General features: G+C 36.6%; 1 protein-coding gene across 21 annotated transcripts in view; it reads left to right on the forward strand.

The window, feature by feature from the left end:
- Positions 1 to 23853, forward strand: part of Adgrl3 (adhesion G protein-coupled receptor L3) — a 747948-nt gene that overhangs the window by 283809 nt on the left and 440286 nt on the right. For 19 of the 21 annotated variants that reach the window (XM_076546504.1, XM_076546503.1, XM_042257561.2 and 16 more), the window contains one exon: positions 9406 to 9609. The exons of the other annotated variants lie outside the window; for them this stretch is intronic. In XM_076546504.1, the coding sequence (XP_076402619.1) occupies positions 9406 to 9609 (204 nt within the window). The remainder of the gene's footprint in view (positions 1 to 9405; positions 9610 to 23853) is intronic. 21 annotated transcript variants of the gene reach the window in all.

The raw sequence follows: 23853 nt of genomic DNA on the forward strand, positions 1-23853 counted from the left end.
ATTCTAAATCATTTTTCTCTACTCCTTCTTTACTTATGCAATTGATTCAGAAGGAATTCATCACTTCAGGATTGCCTTATGCTGACAAAACTGAAGATTGGCAATTATTAAGGCTTCAGTCTGAGGAGTCTTATGGAGTGAGGTAGTAGTACATTGACTAGTTTCCAATTCCTCTTTCCCAGGAAAATGTTCATCTCCGTATCCCAAAAAGTTTTTTCTTTGGCAGAGACTCAATTATTTACCTTCCTGATTTTGAATTCTTTGTCTTTTGTTAATTACAGATGTAATTAGCTGTAATTTTCAAGCTGTATTCCATTCCCATAGACTTTTTTTCTCTACCATGTCCTGCAACCTATTGAATTCCTAATTTTCATGTCTTTTTGTCACTGTAACTAATACCTGAGACATAAACTGTATAGGAGGAAAGATTTAATTTGGCTCAGAGGATTCAAATTTGGTTGAATTCATTGTTTTGGGTAAAGGTGAGACACTATCATGGCAGAGCAAGCACACTGTTGGCGGATCAGGGATCAGGTCTGGTGATAAGAAGAGGGAAAAGGTGGGGTCAGAGAAGAATAGAGGGAGGAAGGGAGAGATGGGGGCGGGGAGGGGGGAGGAGAGAGAGAGAGACAAGAGAGTGACACACAGGAAGAAAGAGAGAAACAGAGAGAGCGAATCTGAGACATAGCCCCACCCACTGAATTGCCAGGCTTTTAACCACTGAGCCTGTGGCTGACACTGCATATTGGAACTATAACAATATCTCCTTTGTTCATCCTAAGGAAATTACGTAAAGTCATAATTTCATGTTTACCTGTGAATGCTATGTTTTGGATATTAGTGTCCTTTGTTTTCACCTTGCACCTGCTAACAAGCAAAGAGAGGGAATCCAGCAGAAAAGATTTAGACCTCAGGATGGTGCGGACTGAGCATACTCATGATTTCAGCCTGCTGTGTTTACTACATAGGAAAAATCATTATTAGGGAAGAAAGGATTGAGAGCTAAAGATAGTAAATGACTAATAGATGCTGGCTGTGACTTGCTCCTGTCCTTTAAGGAACCACAAAAGATATTAGTTTATTTAGAAGGTGCTGCTTTCATGAAGCCTTACAATAAAGCTAATAGCATTGGCTAATCTAAGCTGGCTTCATGTCTAAAATAGCAGTGTTTTGTTGAATGATATCTGAAACTCTCTAGCTTTAGACTCTGGTTCAAATTTCATTATGTTCAAGATGCATTACCCGAACCGTTTAAATCACAGCATTCTTACTTGATAAAGGGGTAATTAGGCCAACATTGTTATAGTTTGAGGACTAAACACAATGATGTATAGAAAGGCCCTCACACAAAACGTCATGCATTTAATCCTGAGAGAATGAACTCATTAAAAAATACCTTTAAGAATTAAATGAAAAACAAATGACCTGGAGAGTAAGCAAATTTAAAATACAATACCATCTTGGGGTCACTTGCTTTCAACAGTATTTTTCAAACACCACATTGTATATTCTTAATCCCTGAATGTGACAGTTTCTCTAATTACGTGTCTACACATTTGCACACACATCCAGCCCATCATTATATTCAAGATACACCCGCTGGACTGTAGCTAAGTCTTTAATGAGTTACTAATGAACATCTTAAGCTTAGATCAGCATTCAGAACCATCCTAAAGAGTGTTGAAAAGCCATTCCAATTACAAAGCTGTGGCTTTTAATTAGACCATAGGCCCAATAAAATTTCCTGTTTTCACTCTTCCTGCTTTGAGGATATCGAATAGCAAGTGGCAGCTGTCCCCTCATTTTGATATCATTAGCCATATATGAAGTTAAAAGGGCTGAATTCAATCAGCTAAATTTGAGAAATCGTTGCATTGATCAAATAAAAAGACAAAACAACATGCAGACATTACAATAGTATTCTGCATCGTTTCATTCTTTTTTTTTCTTGGACTTAGATGGCTTTAAAACAGATTGATTTTGTTGTTGCATCAGAGAATAACAGATGACAGGAGGTAAAAAGATCCAGATACAATTAGCTCATGTAGGGGAAAAAATAAAAATAAAAAACAAAAAAAAAAACCCTCCTCAAACTTATAAAAAGAACACACAGTCTGCTTTCACACATTACCAATCCTCTACAAGCTGTTAGAGGCACTGCAGAAATAGTAGTTATAAATATTACCTGAATTAGATCAAGAGTACTCTTTACTGGAGCTTCCATAAAAGTCAACAATGGTGCTATTTAGCATTGATCCTTTTTGCTCCATTTTGCTCCATTTCCCTCGATACTTTTAATAGTGGGTGAGACCATGCAAAACTTAGGAGAACAATAGGTAAAATATGAAGCAACAGGCCGGTATGCAGCTCTCCCTCCAGGAACACTGCACAATAGCTTGAAAGAGGCCTTTCAGGTTAGTCACAATAGCTGGTAGTTGGAACTACTGTGATAGCCCTGTTGTGTAGGTTACCAATGGCTGTCAGCAAGCTTAGGTAGAGCTTCTGCAAGAGATAAAATTATATAGAGGTATATTTAATTTTTTATATATTGTATACTTATATATATATATAATTTCAAATATATATATATATATATATATATATATATATATATTTGAAAGTAGGTATCCAATAATAAACAGAGTATGAATGTACCACCAACATGACATCATCAATCATTCTGACATTTTAGCTTGTTAGCGTATCTTCTTTGTTGTTAGGCAGCTTTTAGGCACTGATTTTATGTTTGTGTTGACCATGGGGATGAGAAGCAGGTGGGGAAGATCTCTTGCTACCCTAAGGGGGGAAAAAGGAGAATAAAGAGATTTGTAGTTTTCTCAACTGTTTTCAAAGATGCTAGTTTTGATTAACTTAGCAAAGGCAGAAGTCACTAACAAGACTGAGCTCCGTGAATATATGCATCGGTTTTGCTTATTTTTCCCACACATCAAGGCTCAACGGCAGTGTGATTGAAGAGGAGTACCCCATTACCACAGCTGCACAGAATTTTAAAGAAATGGTTGCATAAAGCATTCTGAACACACAGCTTCCATAACATTGAGAATTAATATTCCTGAAGAGGGTAGCAAATGAAAGAAGTCAGTATTCTAGAGAAAAAAATTCCAAAGCTTGAGTTTTGTTACCAGGAATTACAATCTGTTTGTGTTTTGTTTGCAAAGAGCAGGTGTTTTTAGTTGGAAAAGAAACATTTACAGTTAGATGCCATTCCTTTAGTGAGTAAGATACGTAATAAGCATTTTGTTTAATTTGAATGAAAATAAGTCTGTCTTTTGGGAAAAAGCCAATTTATAAAAAAAAAATAAAATTAACAGAAATTGTCTACTTACTCATGTTCACAAGTATTTGAGATTTGTATTATAGCATTGCAATTTAGACAGTCAATACAAGAAGTCAGAGCTCTTACCTACTTACATACCTTATTGCATTAACAAAAATAAACTGGAATGCCAGTTATCAAATAATCTCTAGAAGTTGACTTCCAGCCCTGCAGAATAATTTTGCCGTTAGCTTCATTCACAGAGGAGCATGTGACTGTATCACTCTCTTCCTGTCATCTTATACAGTCTTGGCAACTTATTTTCACTCAGTCTTCAGGCAAAACTTTATTTTACTTCATTTCGCTGGCAAAAGCTAGATTGCTAAAAAGTGTCAGGAAATGAGTCTGGAAGGAAAATAGTTCTCCACACAAGGCATATCTATATTGCGTGGAACGATTCCATCTAGAGAAAGGATCGAATATGTGAGATGGACTTACACTCAGGGTTACCATAAAAGTTGCTTCATCATACAATGGGGGACAGATCATCACTATTGAACTATTTTCTCTAAGAAAGTACAATTAAAATACATTTTTCCATGTCCCAAGTTCTACATTGTTATTTCTGCTTATGGCATCCTTAGGTAGCTGGTTGAGTTGGAGCTTTTGTGACGACATTTAAATATTCCTATGAAGCCTATAGAGAAAATCTACAGCAATTACATACACCTTAGGGAGAAAGCAAGGAAAAGTACATCTTTCATATGGGCAGCAGCATGGTGCTGCGGGAACAAGTACCTTTCAGGTTTACATGAGAAAGCAGAAATGATAAATAGCCCTTGTTTACACAAAAAGAAATGAAGTAAAAGTCCACTCCACCTCGTGGGAGAGGGGAAATTGAGGAGTAAGTAAGCATTGCTATTCCATCTATTTCAATATATATATTTTTAATATATAGTTAGTCATTTCAAGTTAGCCAAATAGTTCTGCTCATAATAGTTTAGTGAATATTCTTAAGAAGTTACTAAATGCAAAAAAAAAAAAATATTGGCAATTTTAAAGTGAAAAAATGGGCCAAACATCATTCTACAGATGCAGTGATATAGTCAGATAGTCAGTTGAAAGGAGATTTGAGTCAGGACCTCACAAATGCTTTCTTACAGGCTTCCTTGATGGGTACTTTTATAGCATGTTGATACTTCATTTGGTAGAGTTAAACTACAATCAAAGCGATGAAAACAGAGTGCTGAGAATGTGATAGCATATGATGTCAACAGTAGAAATTATAATCAGAGATCTTTTCATTTAGTGTGTGGAGGAGAAGGGGGTTGAATCTTGAAGACCAAATTTTAAAACAGGCTTTGAATAAAATTTTAGAAGAAAACAGAAGAAAAATATGATGACTTCCAATGTTGCTTTCAGATATGTAGTGAATAATCTGGAGGATTTGTGGGAAGACCGAAATCTGAGTCCAGTGTGAATTCAAGGAAGCTTGAAGAGTAGGGGAGAGTTCCTATAAGCAGATAGGGAAGGGAAGGGTTAGACAGGTATGAAAAAGAGCTCACACATGATACTTCCAAGAGATAGTAAGGAGAGCCAAAGAGTGTACAGATTGCCATAATAGCTTTATTAGCATCCATTTTAAATTCTGTATGAATCATACTTAATTAACTATTAAATGACTCATAAACTATAACCCAAAACCCAGAAACAAATGATTTACATAAAGTATCCTTAGTTTGAGAAATCTAACTCACTTTGAACCCTGGTAGTCTCTCAAGTGTTAGTGCCATCAAACTCTTATAGAAGTATATCCATTGCTTTACATTGTTTTATTCAGGTTCCAATCTCATTTTTATAATCGATATTTCTTTACTGTAGGCCACTAAACTGAGGAGAAAAAAAAAGCACAAGTAGCCAAACTTCTTTGGAAACAATGGATATATGTTTACAATTTTTATTGATTCTTTTGTTTTTTGAAATCATAATATAATTATATTATTTCTCCCTCTCCTTTCTATCCAACACACCCTCCCAGATATCCCTCCTTGCTCTCTCTGAAACTCATGGCAGCCTTCTTTTTATTAATTGTTGTTTCATGCATATATGCGTATGTGTATACATATTTAGTCCTACATAAGTAAACCCAAACTGCTCAGTCTTTATAATGTTACTTGTATGTATTTTGCAAGTCAATGTTGATTTTTGAAATTATATTTAAATGAGTACTCGTCTTTTCTGTTTCCAACTCCCTTTGTCCATCCTGTCTCCCTCCTTTTTTTGCTTTCTTATTATTTTGGAAAAGATTCTTGTCATGTAGTCTGCTCCTTCCATGAACTCACAATCTTCCTGATTCCTCCTCTCAATTGCTGATATTACAGAATTATACACCACGTCAACTCTTGTGATTATTTCAACTGTATATTCTACATATAATATAAACATGATAGCACTACTCTCAAAAACATTTTATTTCTTTAATGCTTTCTTTATTTCCTTTCCTTTCTTCTGGTTTCTTGTCTACATACAAACAGCACCATGAAATTTTCATATGGCAATGTACTTTGATTGAGAGAGTAAGCATAGATGTAGCATAAATAATTTAATAAATCCAGTGTAGTACACACTAATAATTTTAATATTTCCACTATCCACTATCTGGCAGTTATTTACTAGGAAAGCAGAATCAAAGTCCTTAAATGATGAAAGCCTCTGCCTAAGAAGTACTGATTGACACAGATACAGCAAGAAAAATGTGCTTATCATGAATATTAAATATCATTCATGACTGCTGCAATTCACATTCGAAAGCAGCATATGCACCATTTTGTACCAGTGACTCCTTTATCAGAGATATCTGATGTTTTAACAATTAAAATGAAATTCCTGTTTCTGTGAAGGTTACAAAGAAAGCTTGGTGCACTTACTTTATAAGAATGTCAGAAACTATAGTCTCAAATTCATGTAGGAGGGGGAACTCTAAAAGAGAAGCATGTTGAGGACCAAACCTGTTAATGTCACATGGTGCAGTGTTTTTCATCAGGACTTTGAAAAAGTACCTGTTCTTTTAAGAATCTAGACAAGACGAAGGACACCAAGAATGTGAAGCATGTCTTGAAGTATCCAAAGACACCTAGTTTCTAAGGAGGACTGAGTGTTTTTTTCAGCCATGTATAGAATTTATACAAGTGGGTGGAGAGTGCAAGTATAGATATCACCTTACTTCACAGGAAGAATCTCTCTTCTTCGAATACAGTTGGGCCCCCAAGGACATCAGAAGCTTCTAATTACAGCTTCTTCCCATGAATTCTGGTGGAGTTTTTGCAAGGGTTATTACTAGCATGTGAGTTAAGGAATCTTTTTATATGTAAGATTTTAGGGGTTTACTAGACTTTTAACTGTGGTTGTTATTTTGATGATTAAATATTACGATAGGTCTGAGGATCACAAATTGGAAGTATGGTTATACATCCTTGGAAGTTCTGCAATGCCTTAATCCTAGTATGTGCAGTATTTTTTAAGATAAAAGTTAAGATTTGGGACTTTGATGCCAAGTGAGTGTGAACTCTATTGCATGACGCAACCCAGGTTTCATTTCCTCCAACTTAAAAGGCATATACATTTAACTTCCTGTTTTTTTTTTTTTTTTTTTTTATTCGTTTGACTTTCTCCATAAAATCAGGTTCTTTCCTCCTGCAAATGAGCTTTTGTGAGATCCCTGATTGTTTCCTGCTTAGCTCTGGGACATGTTCTTTTTTAGTTCATGTGGAGAGAACGTTCAGGTAGATCCAGACACAGTGGTGTTTGTCACCTCATGTCTATTGCATATGCATTTTGATCAGTTGTCATTTTCTGCTTGCTGTAGAATTGGCTTTTTTTTTTTTCAAATATTTGATCTCTACTTCAGAGAAAATCCGTTTTTTTTTTTGTTGTTGTTGTTTTTGTTTGTATCTTTCCCAGTCACGTCATTCTCTTTCCTCTCATTAATTTGTCCTAGATAGAAACTTAAAAATTACTGTTGCTTACTCTCTGGTATTCTAAACTATTGAGCTGGCTGTGCTAACTCCTGAATAGTTCAAAGCTTTTCCACACAGGAGACCTCTGCCATAGCCCCAAGTTATTTTTGCTTCCGATTTGTATGACTTTTGTCATAGTTTGGTGTGATTCCTTTTTTTTTTTTTTTAAAGTTCAGATCTTAACAAAAAAAAAAAAAATCTTAGTTTGAGTATTACCCCCGTAAGTGTCTTCATTAAGGATTCAAATACACCCTTTATAGCTCACCGCATATATATTTTCTGAGGACTGGCCATACGTCTATATCACATTCCTTTCTTCTTCATGTGTTATGTCTCAATGGCCCCAGCAAGGTGAGTGGTTCATTTACACTCCCTTGTAACCTGCTTTGTCTAAGACACTCTTCTGTACCTCAAGGAGAAGCTGACACTTGGTGAGAACTCCATACTTACATGTCGAATGAATGAAATCAAACAAGCTCACATCCCATCATTCCAAATGAGCCGGGATGTTAACTTGGCAAGGAATAAAATCTTTCACCATCACTGTAACAGAAGCTTTTCGTATAGCATATTATATAACACACTTTCACAAGTGTCTTGACACAGAATGGCTCTGAAGATGGTCAGAGACATGTATTTGCAAATAATTCCATAAAATATACACAGTTTCATTATCACTAGGAGTATAGAGGAGAGGGACTTGAGAAATTTGAAACATGCTTTTTGACACATTCCATTTATGTAGCTGATCAGAATGGTGTTTGAACAGTATTTATATATATATATATATATACATGTACATTATATTTATATGTATATGTATATATACAGTGCTATATTATGTTGTTTAATTGTAAATCATTATTTCATATCAGTGTTATAGGCATTAAATTTAGAGTTTTATATCAGGTGGAATTTCTGATTTTTTAATTATTACTTTTTTTTCTGTAAAGGTTTTATTTCATGTGATGGAGTGATATAATTTTAGTTTTAATTTACAAATAACACAATGATTACCACAAAGTGCTTTTTCTTCATTGATTAATTTTTTCTTCACTGCTTAATGTCAGCCATATAGAATAACAATATGTCTTTAAACATTCAGCTGTAATAGTTAAAAATGTATGTATCAAGAATGATGTATGTATCGAGAATGGTGTTTTCCTTTGTAAATTCTTTGCTTTCTGTTTAGAAGTAGATTTCATTATCTTTCTTGTTGAATAAACTCTTATTGAGTAAACTACAGTTAGAGTAGAGAATTGTGTATCTCGCTTATCACACCATAAAGAAATCATGTACTAAGGTAGCTCTGTTTTTTCATAGCATATAATATATGATTGTTGTGTCAATTTTTTTAAATTATCATATGTGTATAATTTTATTTTATCATTATTGTCTTGGTCTTCCATATTTATTCATTTATGTAATATGCAACATTTGTCAGTAAAAATCACTGTGTATATAAGTGGCAAAAATATATGTATATCTTTTCACAATAATGTCCATCATAGCTCTTAATACAGTATCTTACAAAAATGTTAGCAAAATGACCAGAAAACATATAAATAAATACAAAACAATCATTTAACTCTGCACCAGAACAAAACAAAAGAAACAAATAAATAAATAAATAACAAGATCCCTTTATATCGTCAAGCTTTTTTATGTAAAAACTGAATTTGGTAGCCAATACTTCATTCTGGGTAAATTAGTGACAATACTTGGTATCCTAAAGCTATGAGATTATTAAATACATAGTGCCTGTAGTTTGTTTCCTAAAACTATGAGACTATTAACTATAGAGAACTATTACATTTTGTAGGTAACTAGCTTATTCAGTTTCTGTAATTATGTCTAATTTTCTGATCATATTAGGAATGGGGATAAGAAGCTTTTCCTAATAAGGATAGTGTTTATAATCTAAGGGCTAGAAAAATTCTTTGCTCAGTCCCAGGATTGTCTGAGTGGGACTTGGGGTGGCTGGTCCTAAGCCATATAGAATAACAATATGTCTGCAATAGAGGGCTGCCTTGGGGATAGCCTCTACTGGGCTCCTCTGAGGCCTGAGTAAGCAGGGGGTCTATCTGATGGTGCGCCCTGCGGTCCCCGCAGGTGGCAAGCACAATGAGAGACATCCAGCCCTTGCTGCTCCACTGCGACATGCTGAGCGCAGCCCAGGAGGCGCTCTACCTCCCAGACATCTTCTTCAGCAGCCAGCGGCAGAGCGCGCCACTGCTCATCGAGGACAAGGGTCACGTGGAGCTGCCAGAGGAGTTCGTGGACCCGGTGCCCCAGGAGCACAGATTGCAGCCCAAGGTGCGGCCGGCGGGGGAATGGGGCTGGGGTGGCAGGGCAGGGGCTGATGGGAGACTCAGTCCCAAGCAGCTCTCCTCATGTTGCATTCCACATTTGCTGGTGGCCTGTGTTTCTGCATTAGCAGAGCATGCCTAGTCACATCCTGATTTTGAAATATTTTATTTAGAATTTATGGTTGTGATGGAAACCAGGGATTGTGACAAACACTTGTCATTCCAACACTTTGAAGGTGGAAATGGAAGGATCAGTGTCCAAGACAAGACTAAGCTATGTAGTAAATTTTCAGACCAAACTGGACTATCTAAGACCCTATCTAAAAAAAAAAAAAAAAAAAAAAAAAGAAAGAAAGAAAGAAAGAAAACCAAAACAAAGAAAAAATAATAAGATTGAGTTAGAAATACCATTTTGCATTATTGAAGGACACTTGAAATGACATTTTTAGTAAAGCATTTAACTAACTGTTAAATTCCTAATACTATGAAGGATAAGCTTAAACATTTCTGACCATCTGGTTTGGGAAAGAAGTTTCATCAATAGAAACTAACAAGGTTTTGAAAAGATTATGATTAAAGCATCTTGGTAAGGAGTTATGCATAGTCATTTAAAGCATAAAACCTCATGAAAAGCTAGGAATCTCATGAAAATGTTGGAATGTACGTGTGATGTTGCTTCCCAGTAACACTAATGTGCAACTCTATTGAGTCCAGCTATTGAAACGCCACTGAAGAACACTATAGAATATTTCCACAAAATTCAATACTATTTCCCCAATACTGTATACTATCAATTTTCTTTTTCTTTCCTCACAAAACTCCATAGGGTGGTCTTATCCCTGTAATTTCCCTGGGGGAACATAACATTCACAACTTCGTATGGTTCAACATGGGAAATATTTGGCTGGAAACCATGAATTTCAAGTTACCCTGCCTACTCTATAATTTTTTGGAGGGGTAAAATGTAAGAAATGCAAGGGGGAGGCGAACATCACTGTATTGGTTTGTGCTTATTGTCTAAGCCCCATTGTGGCAAAATAAAGTAGAAGGCTTTATTTCAATACTAGGGTTGAAAGAGGTGCATCATGAATCCATTTCAGGTTTAAGAGACTCAGGAGACTTAAAGTCAGTTCTTCAGTCCTATTGAGCACATGAGAAGAAGGAAGGGTATAGGGAACATGTTGCTCGCCGTGGCCTTGTGGCCTCAGTCATCCTGTTCCATCAATGCTCGTCAGTCTGTCCATTCAAATGATCATTTCTTCTTTGATGAGTATGAATGGGGGCTATGGTGACAGTGGTGTCCACAGCAAGAGACATATAGATGTGTCTCTAGTGTGTTGCAAAGATTCAAGGGCAGTGTAGAGTACCCATTTTTTCCTGTTTTGCTGTGCCTCTTTCAGATATGACATGCTCCAAAGAAGGCACATTTTCATATATTCTCACAATATGTTTCAGTGGTCATAGAAATTTCGAGGTGATTTTGACTTGAATTGTATTGTACAATAATGCCTCAAATAAATATCTTTTAAGTTACTCCAGTGAAGCAGTATTCATGGGAATTTATAGAATACATGAAGGAGAAATCCAGAAATGGTGTTTAATTTATATTATTAAAACTTAGAAATGTTTAAAACAATACGTACACACACATACACACACTGTTGTTTGCAATTTTGTCTTCTGATGAAAATTCAGAATGTAGGATTTTTTCCTAACTCTTAGAAGTTATTGATATTTAGATAGATTCCAATTTGTATTTAGATAGATTCCAATTTGTATTTTTTTTGATCGCATAACACTCTTCTATATCACTAGCTTTTAAATCCTGCCACATATATGTCATAATGCAAGGTAGTGGTGGTTTTTAAATCACATATTTCTATAATAGTAAAAAAAAAAAGACGTAATTATACTGGATTTTATTTTAAACAGAGATGAAAGTGGAAGTTCTTGGTTGTCTGGGAGCTCACAAATGGAGGGTAAAGGCTATGTGATGCAAAGGAACTGAAAGAACCATAAAAATCTGTGATACGTTTACAAAGTTGCTGTCCTGTGAAAGTAGTTTTTCAGCGAGACAGCGAGACTGAAGGTCATTTGAGATTGTTTCCCACAGAAAGAGTAATGAGGAATAAGTAAACACTACAGGAGCATAATCCTTCCCTGTAGTGAAGAGAGGGCACACATCTAGAATGCTTAGATTGGTATTAAAAATGTAATGGAAGTAAGAGAATCATATTGTCTTGAAGTCTTTAAGTTGAAAAGACACAGCAGAATTCAAACAAGAAAATGTCAGGGAATTCAAGTTCTTTCATTACCCATTTGTGTTTCTCAGAGGAAAAGAAATGGCCTTGTGAGATGAGGACGCTGTAAACATGTAGTTAGTGCTCAGAACACAGTTTAAATAGTGAAGGCCAGTATTAATGTGATCCACCTGTGGCTCAAAAGTAAACATCTTGCCTTAAAACTATCCTAAGTTTTATTCTATAAATAATCAAAAAATAAGTAAAGACCCAACAAACCCAGTCATGGCAAGAGAACAAAGTCCTTTTCATCCTTTTCAAGTGTGCATTTTGACATGTTTATCCTAGAATTTAACTTTTTAGAGATAATAGAAGTTAGGAGCTAATGAATGTTTGGATTCACAGAAACCAGAAATTCACTGCATAATAAGAAAATGACAGAGAGAGAGAGAGAGAGAGAGAGAGAGAGAGAGAGAGAGAGAGAGAGAGAGAGAGAGAGACTGAGACTTAATCCCAGTTCTCTGAAGAGTTTTCACAGTCAGGGGAAAGCTTTAAGTCAATCCCAGCCAAAATCCAAATATCTAAATATTCCATAGAGGATAGAGGTAGGCTGACAGGTTTTACAATATTTTCATCAGTTCCTTGGTAATTTCAGATAATATACTTGGATAACATTCACCCCCTCTACTCCTCCCCTAACTTCTCCCATGTCTTCCACCACTGTCCTCCCCCAATTCACAGTTAGCTCAGCACAGAGATAAAGGAAGACACTACTATAAACACAAGGATTTAAGTTGAGTGTAGTTGGAACATCCAGTGCAAATGCTAGTTTCCAACACCATTCTAGAAATTATCTAGAGAGAAATGAGCTAGGATCTGATCAGAAAAAGCATGATATTATATTGCAAGGAATTTGGCATTTTTCTGATGGCAGTGATGGGGGAAAAAAGTTGATATTAGAATGAATCAGGGAATGACACATTAATAAAAAGACAAAGGACAACAAGACAAAAACGACAAAAACTACTAGAGACTTCAAGACAAGATTGAGAGTTATATTGACTCACAGGAAATAGGAGTTAGCTGTGTTGGTGGCTCTGATTCCTGGAGGGAATGTCTGAGGAGAGGATGTTCATAGTAATGGGGAAGCAAGCGGATGAGCTCAGTGCATAGCATCCAGGAAGTCCTAAGATGTTATCCCGGCATCCCCGGTACCCCAAACCTTGACAATCAGGCCCAATCCGTAAGATTTAAAGATTCATTGTGTATTTAAGTCAGAGAAAACACAAGGAAGAAGGCCACTATGGTTTAATCCTTTAAGTAGGAATAGTTGTCCATTTTACTGAGATAAGGGAGTCAAGGATAGATGGCAATGTTAATAAGGTATGATGGAGTTGCTGGCCAAAGTCAGTCTCATTAAAAAAGAGAAGAAAGGCAGGATTATTCTTTAATAGCACTGTCCCGGCCAGGAATGATAAGATAGCCTGAAACACAAGAACATCTGCTGGGATTTCACTCGGCCCTTCTTTTACTCCCCTGTAATACCTGGCAGGGATACAAGGGAGCCAAGATTAGGTTGAAATTTTGAGCTATTCTGCCATCTCTTCAATATATTAGTCCCCCCCGCCCCGTGTGTGTGTGTGTGTGTGTGTGTGTGTGTGTGTGTGTGTGTGTGTTTGTACGTACGTGCGCGCAGTTTCAAGTCAAAATCTGGAGAGAACAGGAGATGCTTGTACTCCTATTTGCTCTCATTTAGCATGTAACGTAGCACTCACTTCAGTAGAGTAATAACCAAAAGTAATCTCCACATGTCTTTTGAGAATTCCTCAGAAATGAACCTTGATTAATCTCTTGCCTAATTAAAACTGATTATTAAAATAGCTTATCCCTTGACTACAGTGTAAATTGGTGCTTTATCTTAAAGAAATGGTTAATGTTCTTGTTGGTTAAGAGTTTTGAAAAGAAAACCTCTGCTCACAAAGGCAATGCCTTCAGAGCTGTTAGTCCATGGCTATGCTTGCCAAGCTCACATAATTTTGCATGTGAGATGCTAAGATAATTGAAGCTCTCATGGTAAGGACAGAAGTTCATTTGCTGGGTTGCATGTAACACCATGATTTGGGAATCCAGCCAGTTCCTTTGTATATCACAAAGTCACTAAACTTGATAGGGCAAGTCACAGATACTGTGAAACCTACAAAAGCCAGAATGCTAATGAGAAAAGGCTTATAGTCAGACAGCACTCTTTTTCTTATCTTAGATCACATCCCAACAGCTACATTCCTCAGTTACGTGCATGCCTAGCTTTGATGGCTTGGGGGTATTCTTGAAGATGAAATGGCATCTGTGCAGGCAGAGTGGCCGTCATCATAGTTAGCCAAGCACAAAGAAAGAAGAATTTCATTAATTTTGTATACCAGCCATAGCTTCTTATCCCATACATTTGGCAGACATTACCCCTCTTTGTTTGGAAGGTCCTGCATTATGAGTTCCTTTTAGTTCAGCAGCTAAACTTGATAGACAATGGAATTAACATACTTTCCTCTGTTTGTAATTATCCCTACTGATATTCACTTTTTAGGGAGGGTCCCAGAGAGGATCTTGCCATGTGCCTCTAGTTTCGTTATGCAACTTTGGTGGATCTCAAACTCAAACTAGCAGTCCCTTTGCCTTAATCTCTTGAGTGGTAAGATTGCAGACGTGTGCCACCATTTCTGACTAAAGCCAAGGAATGTTATTTATTTTACCTGTATCATGACCCATGCTTGGTCAGTGCTTCACCAGTGAGACATGTCATTAGCCTGACCACTATTCTTGACAAAATTTCTGTCCTCCTGCTTTTGTATCAGAGTAGTTTGAAAGTGTGTGTGTGTGTGTGTGTGTGTGTAGTCAGACTTTTTCATCGGGACCATTGGCTCCTCAATAATGACATGGGAACTTATTATTAATTATGATAGCTCAGCTGATAGCTTAGGCTTATTTCTAACTAGCTCTTATAACTGAACACATTTCTGTTAATATACTTTCTGCTTCGTGGCTTCATTATCTCATTTCCATAGTGCCCATTCTGCTTGCTCTGCATCTCCTGGGGTCCCCATCCTTCTTCACAGCATCCTCTGTTCCTGGAAGTCCTGCCTAGCTATTGGCCATTCAGCTTCTTATTAAACCAATCAGACTGACACATCTTCATAGTGTACAAAAGATGATTGCACAACATTTGTGTGTGTGTGAGTGAGAGAGCGGAGGCAGGGAGCAGAGGAAAGTAGAGAGAGAGAGGAAGAGAAATCACATTTCTTGGGTAAACAATGTGTCTTTATTTTCTTCTGGTTTTTAAATTTTCATCTGATACAATCAAGGGAATAACTGAAACTTTGTTACTCTCATTACCCTTTGAGTAGTTATTTATCTTGACAGCAATGAGGTATCCTTCTAGCATGCTCTCACTTCCCATAAGCCTAAATTTAAAATACAGAAACAAAAACAAAAACAAAAAAAATCTTCCTCAGAGTTTGTTATTATATTATAGTTAAATCCAGCCTAAGTAAAGTCCATGGGGATATAAGAAGAGGTCAGAAATAGAGAACAGAGATAAATGTTGTCATGGCAATGGAAAACATTCTGTTTTAACAGCCCAGCCTTTAGAATACATAATTCCTGCTATAGGAGAATAATATAATGTGGCCTTCAAAGCACTCTGTTATCTTTCTTGTTTTATATGACACTCTAATATTGTTTCAGGTAAAGCCCCTATTCAGATTCTCGTGTGTCTTCTGGAAAGGCTCGAGTTTAGAGGAGAATTTGACTGTAATTGAGATGCAAAATGTGTTCTTTGCACATTGCTCTTCAGAATCCTCTTGTGTACCTATCGTGATATTTTTATGTTGGAAGAAGAGGAAAACATCTCTAGAGAAATAGAAGAGGTGTTAAAATTGATACAAAATGTGTTCAGGCCCTAAATATAATTTGGAGGGATTTCTTTAGGACCTTATTTCTTTTTCATTAATCTAAATACTGAAGTGATATATCCTTTGAAAATATCGGTGTCAGTAAGCACAGACTTCAATATTTCTATAAAAATGCTAGAAATAACATGTCTCATTTGTTTTGCCATTATATGTATTTATTTTCTCTTTCTAGGAGAGTAGGTTTCAAACTGCTTAATGATGCTTTTGTTTCTGATTCATTATTTTTATTATAAAAATTGAATAATGGAAGGCAGAGGCAGGCAGATCTATGAGTTCAGGCAGCTTGGTCTACAAAGTGAGTTTCAGGACAGTCTGGGCTACACAGACAACCTTGTCCCAAAAAACTACACACACACATATTGGAAATTTGTGCTAGCCTTTAATATGTGGGCCTCAAGAAGTTTTATGTTTTAAACCTGATCAAATGTATACTTTTCATTCTTTCATTAATTGGTTGAGTGTCTACCACGTTTTAAGAATCGTAGGTGTGTTCCAAAGAAGCAAATTAAATACTTAATAATGACTGATTTTTGTCATTATTATGTTAGGATCAGGTGAGCAGTTACTTGGAAACCTTTTGTCTTACTGAAGTATGTCTCTTATTCAAACAACGTGTCGTAGTACGGGAGGTCTAAAGTGTATCTTACACAGAGGAAGTAAGCATCCACTGTATTTATAGCACATGTATTTGAAATTGAAATGACAAGAAAGGGCAGGGCAACCCAGGGCAAGGCAGGTAGTATGAAAAGGACAGAATGTTGGTTTTCCTCGTTTTGTGAATGTATTTTTGTCTCTGCATTTTTCTTTTGTAGAGATTACCAGCACATGTATACAGAACTAATAATACAGTATTTCTGATGTGTTACTTTGTATATGGAGTTTGTTATATTGATCATTTTCCCCAAATACCAGAGATATATAATGGAAGAAGACCCATGAAGAATTTTCAAAGAAATTGTTGATTTGAAATATTTTCATTTAGATTGAGGAGAAACAACAAAGTAAAATCTAAAAGAATGATTTTTGTCTGATGTATGTTCATGGGTGATGGCTAGAATAACTACACACTGAATGCAACTCTTATTCAGTTTACTTCACTCCTTTACCATGTCCATAGCATACGGAGTGCGTCTCTAATTCTGTTCCTGTCATTACTAATAACACAGATGACTTTAAAAGAGAGGCTAGGTAAGCAAGGTTCTAGTTGGTGCTGGCCCCAATGATTTTGGAATAGTTGTCGTTTAAATCAACTGATACACCCCTGGTATATTAAAAAAAAGCTTTATCTCTCTGCTGCCATGTCCTTCGGACAATTTGTAAGCAGAGCTGGAAAATAGTAGAGGAGGCTATTCTGGTGAACTGGATGATGTGAACAAAGTTAAAGCAGGTGAAAATGAGCACTTTTTTTTAATGTAACTGGGGATACTAGAGCAGAGTGGGAAAGAAATCCGGGGGAAGAAATAATGGGAGAGAAAGTGTGCAAGATGGGCTCAGGCTCTCCTGTAGAGGAGTGTCTTACATGCCAGGGGAAGCTTTCTATATCATTTTGTCTATGATGCAGATTCTTCAGAAGCTCCTTATTAGATTCCTAGTTTAGGACCAGCTGGGGTTGTGGGAAAAATTCCGATAGAGAACTGGAACGTAAAAATTAGTTGTTGTTGCCATAGGACAGAAGGTAATGATGTTAGGAAGGGCAGTAGCCATGGTAATGGAAAGAAGAGGAATGAAGAGAAAGGCTTAGACTTTGAATCAGCAGTGCTGGGCTACTAATTGGACACAGGAGCAAAGGCTGGGGAATGATCAAAGGTTCCTAGGTGACTGGGTGGTACCATTCACAGAGTTAGGCCTTCAAGAGGCACATTTGGCTTTTCAAAATGGAATGAGGAGTTCGATCCTAACAGTATTGAGATGGAGGCTCAAACAGTAAACTAGTACAGAACACACGAATCTGAGTATCAGGAGGAAACTTCATCCTTGTAACACATGTTGGGAAGGTCTGATAGAAACCATTACAGACATCGAAATTGAGGGTGCCAAAGCTGAGCACAGGCACGAACAGCTCCTGTGGACATGTTCTGTAAGGGGGCGGGGGAAGTATTGATGGCAACAATGCAGGAAGCAATTAGTTAATTAAAGGGAAATCCCAAATTCTCTAATGCTTGACTCCCCTGGCAGCTTCTGCTAATGCTAATCCAAAGGAAGGTCATACATATGGATGAGGATGAGGATGGAGCCTGAGCTAGATGGTTGAGGAAACTAGAGTGGTTTTGATTCTCACTGATAAGTCACTGTCTCGGTGAACTTTCTCAAATGCCCTATGTATATGAAAGAGGAACAAACAGTGGAAGATTCGGTTTGCAAGCCTAGGTGACAGACATGATGAAGTTACTGCAGCGGGTGATTGGCTTCCTTTCGTAATGTCCTGCCTCTTCTCAGTTTTGATCATTGATAAAGAGCAAGTTTTAAGGGCAGAGATCAAATGAATAGATGTGAAAATAATTCAATAAAGTGTTAAAGTCGTCATTGTGAGAATGTTTTAATATTAAAAAAAAAAGAGACACTAGAATAATTGTAACGAAGGGTAGAAATTAGCAGTTTAGTGACAGGCTATATTGTGCCGTAAGTTCTGAATGAATGATTGAAAATATTTTATGTAGTCTGTAGCAGCATCTAAAGCCAAACAAATATGCATACAAACACATACACACACATACTCACAGAAACAAACACAAATACATGCACACAAATACATACAAACACAAATACACACACTCCAAAAACACAAACACATACATACACAAGCACACATACAAACACATACTCACAGAAATACAAACAGATAGATACACAAACACACACACACACATAAACACCAACACTTTAAAAGATAATTTTAAACTTTAAGAATTAAACCATGGCAAAACTATATAATACAGTCATTTATCATAACTGACCTAGGGGGCTTAGGGTATAGCACAATGGTAGTATGTTCACATAGCATGTACAAGTTGATTCTAGCACCATAAAAAAAAAACAAACTAAAAATGAGCCAAAAATATGAAAAATAGTTACATATTCTCATACAAAACATATTTATATCTACCATTATTTCTGTATTTAATAGTACATACACTGACCCTCCTAGTTTGTAAAAATATCAGATATTTATAAACTACAACAATGAAAGACATTGATTCTGTTTGATGGTGTTTTATTTTTCTCCTGAGAGGACCCCACTTTGTAGCTCAAGTTGGCCTTGAACTTGTGATTTCCTGTTTCTGCCTCCCTAAAACAATGGCTGCCAGTATTAGCCCCTATGCTCATTTAAATGTTGATTTTACCTGTAAAAATAATTTTATTGATTTTTTTTTTTGAAAATTTTTACCTACTTCTCTACATGGGGCCATCCACTGAAGCACAGTGAACCTACCAGGGCCATGTTCTCTTTCTCTCTCTCTTTTTTTTTCTTATATTATTAAGAGATTTTCTGCCGGGCGGTGGTGGCGCACGCCTTTAATCCCAGCACTCGGGAGGCAGAGCCAGGCGGATCTCTGTGAGTTCAAGGCCAGCCTGGGCTACAGAGTGAGTTCCAGGAAAGGTGCAAAGCTACGCAGAGAAACCCTGTCTCGAAAAACCAAAAAAAAAAAAAAAAAGAGAGATTTTTTTCATACCAACCACAGATTCTCCTCTCCTCCCTCCTCCCGTCCCCCAGCCTTCCCTCCCAACCCACCCTCCATCCCCACCTCTTCCAAGGCAAGGTCTCCCGTGGGGAGTCAGCAGAGCCTGATACACTCAGTTGAGGCAGGTCCAAGCCCCTCCCCCTGCATCAAGGCTGTGCAAAGTGTCCCACCATAGCAGGGTTATACTCTTAAATAAAACTGGCTCTCCGTTGCCACCTCTTAACTAATTATTACATATTTATACTGTAAGTGGTTAGACATTGATCAATAGAACCATAGATAAAGCATAAATGCCACATAAATCTCCATATAAGTTCAAGAGAGATTATCCAGGTGAAATATTCCATTTTGTTTGTTTACTTTTTGCACTCTTAAAGATCTTTTACTAATTTGAAACCTTAAGAGTTAAACATAACTTTTGTTTTGTTTTTGATGTTACAAAATGTGTCCCTCTGATAAGCCCACAATATATCCATTTAATAAGTTGATTTTTTTTTCTGTTCTTTCTTTTTTTGTGTTGTTGGTTTTTCAAGACAGAGTTTCTTTGTGTAGCCTTGGCTGTCCTGGAACTCTTCTCTGTTGACCAGGCTGGCCTTGAACTCACAGAGATTCACCTGCCTCTGCCTCCCAAATTCTGGGATTAAAGGCATGTACCACTACTGCTTCGCAAGTTGATTCTTCTTTATGGCTTCAAAAAGGTCCTTTGTATGTGTATCTTCTGCCACATTGTCCTTATCCAGTCCTGTATGCTGAGGAACTCTTACATTGGTTCCATAATTTGGCTATTGTGAATAGTTTTACTATACACTTTGATGTGTAGGTATCTCTGTAATATGTTGATTTAGAGAAATTGCAGTAGATGCCCAGGAGTAGTTGAGCTGGCTATGGTAGATCTCTTTCTAGGGTTTTTTTTTTGTTTTGTTTTGTTTTTTGTTTGTTTGTTTTTGTTTTGTTTTGTTTTTCAGAAACGTCCATGGTGATTTTCACAGAGCCAGCCTGTCTTTACACTCACATCATCATGGTAATAGGCTTCTCTTTGGTTCATATGTGTCAACTTTTGTTGTTTTTTTTGTTTTGTTAATGACTGACATTCTAACTGAAGATGGGTTTTTAATGTAATTTTGATCTGAATTTCTCTGATAATTTCTTAGGTAGAATTTTTGTATACATGCATATTGGCCATATGGTGTTTATCTTTTTTGAACTGTTGGTTGATTTCATTAGTCCATTCATTAATTGGGTTGTTTGTTTTCTTGTTGTCTTAGTTTTATATGTATTCTTGATATTAACTTTTTGTCAGATGTTTAGCTCACCAAAGTATTTTTTTCTATTTTGTAGGCTGTTCCATTTATTCTATATAATCTCTATATGTTACTTACTCTTTTTGCCCCCTTTTTACAGAGTTAAGGATCAAACTCGGTGCTTATTACATTATTGAAAAGTACCTTACCTACTTATGCTCAGCCTTTATTCTCAACATATTTCATTAATTCTATGTATGTCTCCCAGACTACATGACTACCCAGTAAATAATTCAACACATATGCTTTATCTACCAATTTTGCTTCTTTTGTTACATATTCTCAATTATAACAGCAACAACATACTGCATGCATCATAAGCTAACTGCTTGTACTAGTTTGTGCACAGTAATTATAGTCACTTTAAATATAATTCATTGTTTGCTACCTACAAAACTATGAAGTAAGGTAAATTGTAGAATTCATTATTCATAACATTAGTGGATAGAAGAGACTATATATGAAGTCTTTACCCAATCTAACATTATTTGGTAATTATAGAAATATAAAGCTTTTATTTCTTCGGAGGTTGATAAGACTCTTACATTTAACAGAGCGATTTTTATTTGTTTGTTAAAAGAATGTTCTAAGTGTGAGTTTTATGTAAATATATGCACATACTAACTGCACTTAAATGTACAAAATCGAAGCTTAATTTATACTTAGGGCAAGATATTTGAGAAATTATGAATACAAACTTTAAAAGTTTGAAGTTAAAAGCATGTTTGTTAATTTTAATGGAGTATCTCAAACAAAAGACTGCATTTATGAAACATCTCATGACTGAATTCAATCTATGCACATTTTCTTTTTATGTACATTAAACAGTTGGCAAAGATATTTCTGTGGAAATTAATAACTTTAGTTTTCAATTTGACATATTTTCTAGAGACCATAAGTTGGTACTGTAGACATTTTGAAAACAATAGGAGGTAAATTAAATCAGACTTTCAGACACTGGTTGATATCACCTGTACATAAAAAAATTACACATGTTCAGGAATTGTCCCAGAGTTTGAGTGTAGGTGCAGACTGGTAGCAAAAATGTCACATGCATATCATTGCTGGTCAGTTGTTCCCTGGGGCTCATTCTAGATTTATAAGGAATCGTTTGCCTTAGGGCTGGGATATATAGCTCAGTAATAAATATTTGTGAGGACGCAGGAGATCCTTGGTGTCTCTCTCTCTCTCTCTCTCTCTCTCTCTCTCTCTCTCTCTCTCTCTCTCTCTTTCACACACACACACACATACAAAAGGCAGCACTTGAAAAGATAGCATTTCCTTTTTTGTGAGGCATATTATTTTGAAAACATCAGGAAATGTTGGTGACTAAATTATTGGAGTTTGGTAGAAACATTCTCATTTTAATAAAATGATGGAAATTTATTTGACTTGTCTATTACTGGCAGCATATATCAACTAGTATAAATGTGGCTGGCATCACATAGCCCTTGAATTTACTGAGCAATTTAGAATGCTCGTGGATATGTATATATGTAGTTGGTTTGCTTATATCTTTGTAAAATCCTTGAAGTAAAACAGATACACACACACACACACACACACACACACACACACACACACACACACACTGAGAGAGAGGGGGTGAGAGAGAGAGAGAGAGAGAGAGAGAGAGAGAGAGAGAGAGAGAGAGAGAGAGAGAGAGAGAGAAATTTATGAAATTAAGTCCATAAATGTATATTTATTATCATAAAGTAAATAATTACTTGTTCTTTAGAAGTCAGCACCTCTGAAAGCACAAAGATGCATTTAAAATATGGGCATGGTTCTATTGGTGTATAACCCATGAAGGAAAACAAGTGTTTGCATGTTTATTTTTTCTCCAGACCTGAATATCAGTAAAATGATGACATGCTCTGCTACCACCTCAACCTGCTGGTGTTCTGGCCTGAGCTGCACTTGACTCAAGGGCTACACTTCTGATTTCAGTTGTTTGCTTCTGGGCTTTTGGGGAGCTGCTTGGCAATCCCTTGGGATTACAAAGCGGGAGGCAAGGAGAGAGCCTTGCATCATGCTGTGGCAGCCTCAGGGGTTCATTCAAGTACCTTAGCGGCTTGCTGTGGTGAGCACCATAGACAGCCTTGCAGTTGAAATGACATTGTAATTAAAGTGCTTGATTTCAGTCAGCCAGCAAGTGTTCTTTGTGAATCAAGTCTCTGTGCAAATCAATGACCATATCTAGATTCATGATAGAAAATTAAAGATTTAACCCTTACTTGGGAAGAAATTGCAAATCAAAAGAGAAAATATAAAAGGGTAAAGCAACACTGATTTATATCATCACTGAGGTTGGGGTAAGGTGGGGATAGCTTGGATGATAGAATTTCCATGAACACCGTGCCTCTAATTTTCAAATAATAGCCTTTGTGTTTCTTCCTGCCTGCATTGTTTCACCCTAGACCTTCTCAAAAAAGGCAAGACGTTCTTTTTTAGCACCCAGCACACTTCTGTTAGCCTGTGGAAATATTATTGTCACCTCCCCCAACCCAACTTTATAGAGTATATAATAGAGTTTCTCTGTGTGTTGTACCATGGCCATATAAAGTAGGCAAAGGATCCATTTGGCTCAGAGTAAATTATGTATTTGATTCCATTCAGTCAGTTTTACAATAGAAAGCAGTCAAGAAGCCAAAACATAATATTGAGTGGAGTTGATGATCTCTTCCCTTAGGAGTGATCTCGGAATCACAAGTCCTGCATCAATTTAAATGAGGGTCACCATTTTATCCTGGCGCTGTGAGGAAGGGGCAGCTGGCTGTGCAGTACTGCTCTCAGCCAACAGAAGTCTCCTGGTTGTAGCAGAGCACTTTTTCCTTATCTTCAAAGTTGGAATAAAAGCTTGCTTGACTAGGAGTGAGGGAAGAAAAAAAAAAACTTTATCGGCAAGATCATTAATAACTCGGGACTCAGCTTTTCAAGATACAATTAGCTGCTCAACAGCTGTGACCTTCAAGAGCTACTCATTATTGTGGGCCGTGATTGTTCGCTCCCACTCCAGAGCTCTTTTCAGAAATAGTTTCTCTGACATCATTGACCCCAGGGGT

The sequence above is a fragment of the Peromyscus maniculatus genome, chromosome 10 (assembly GCF_049852395.1).
Source record: "Peromyscus maniculatus bairdii isolate BWxNUB_F1_BW_parent chromosome 10, HU_Pman_BW_mat_3.1, whole genome shotgun sequence".
Taxonomy (NCBI): domain Eukaryota; kingdom Metazoa; phylum Chordata; class Mammalia; order Rodentia; family Cricetidae; genus Peromyscus; species Peromyscus maniculatus.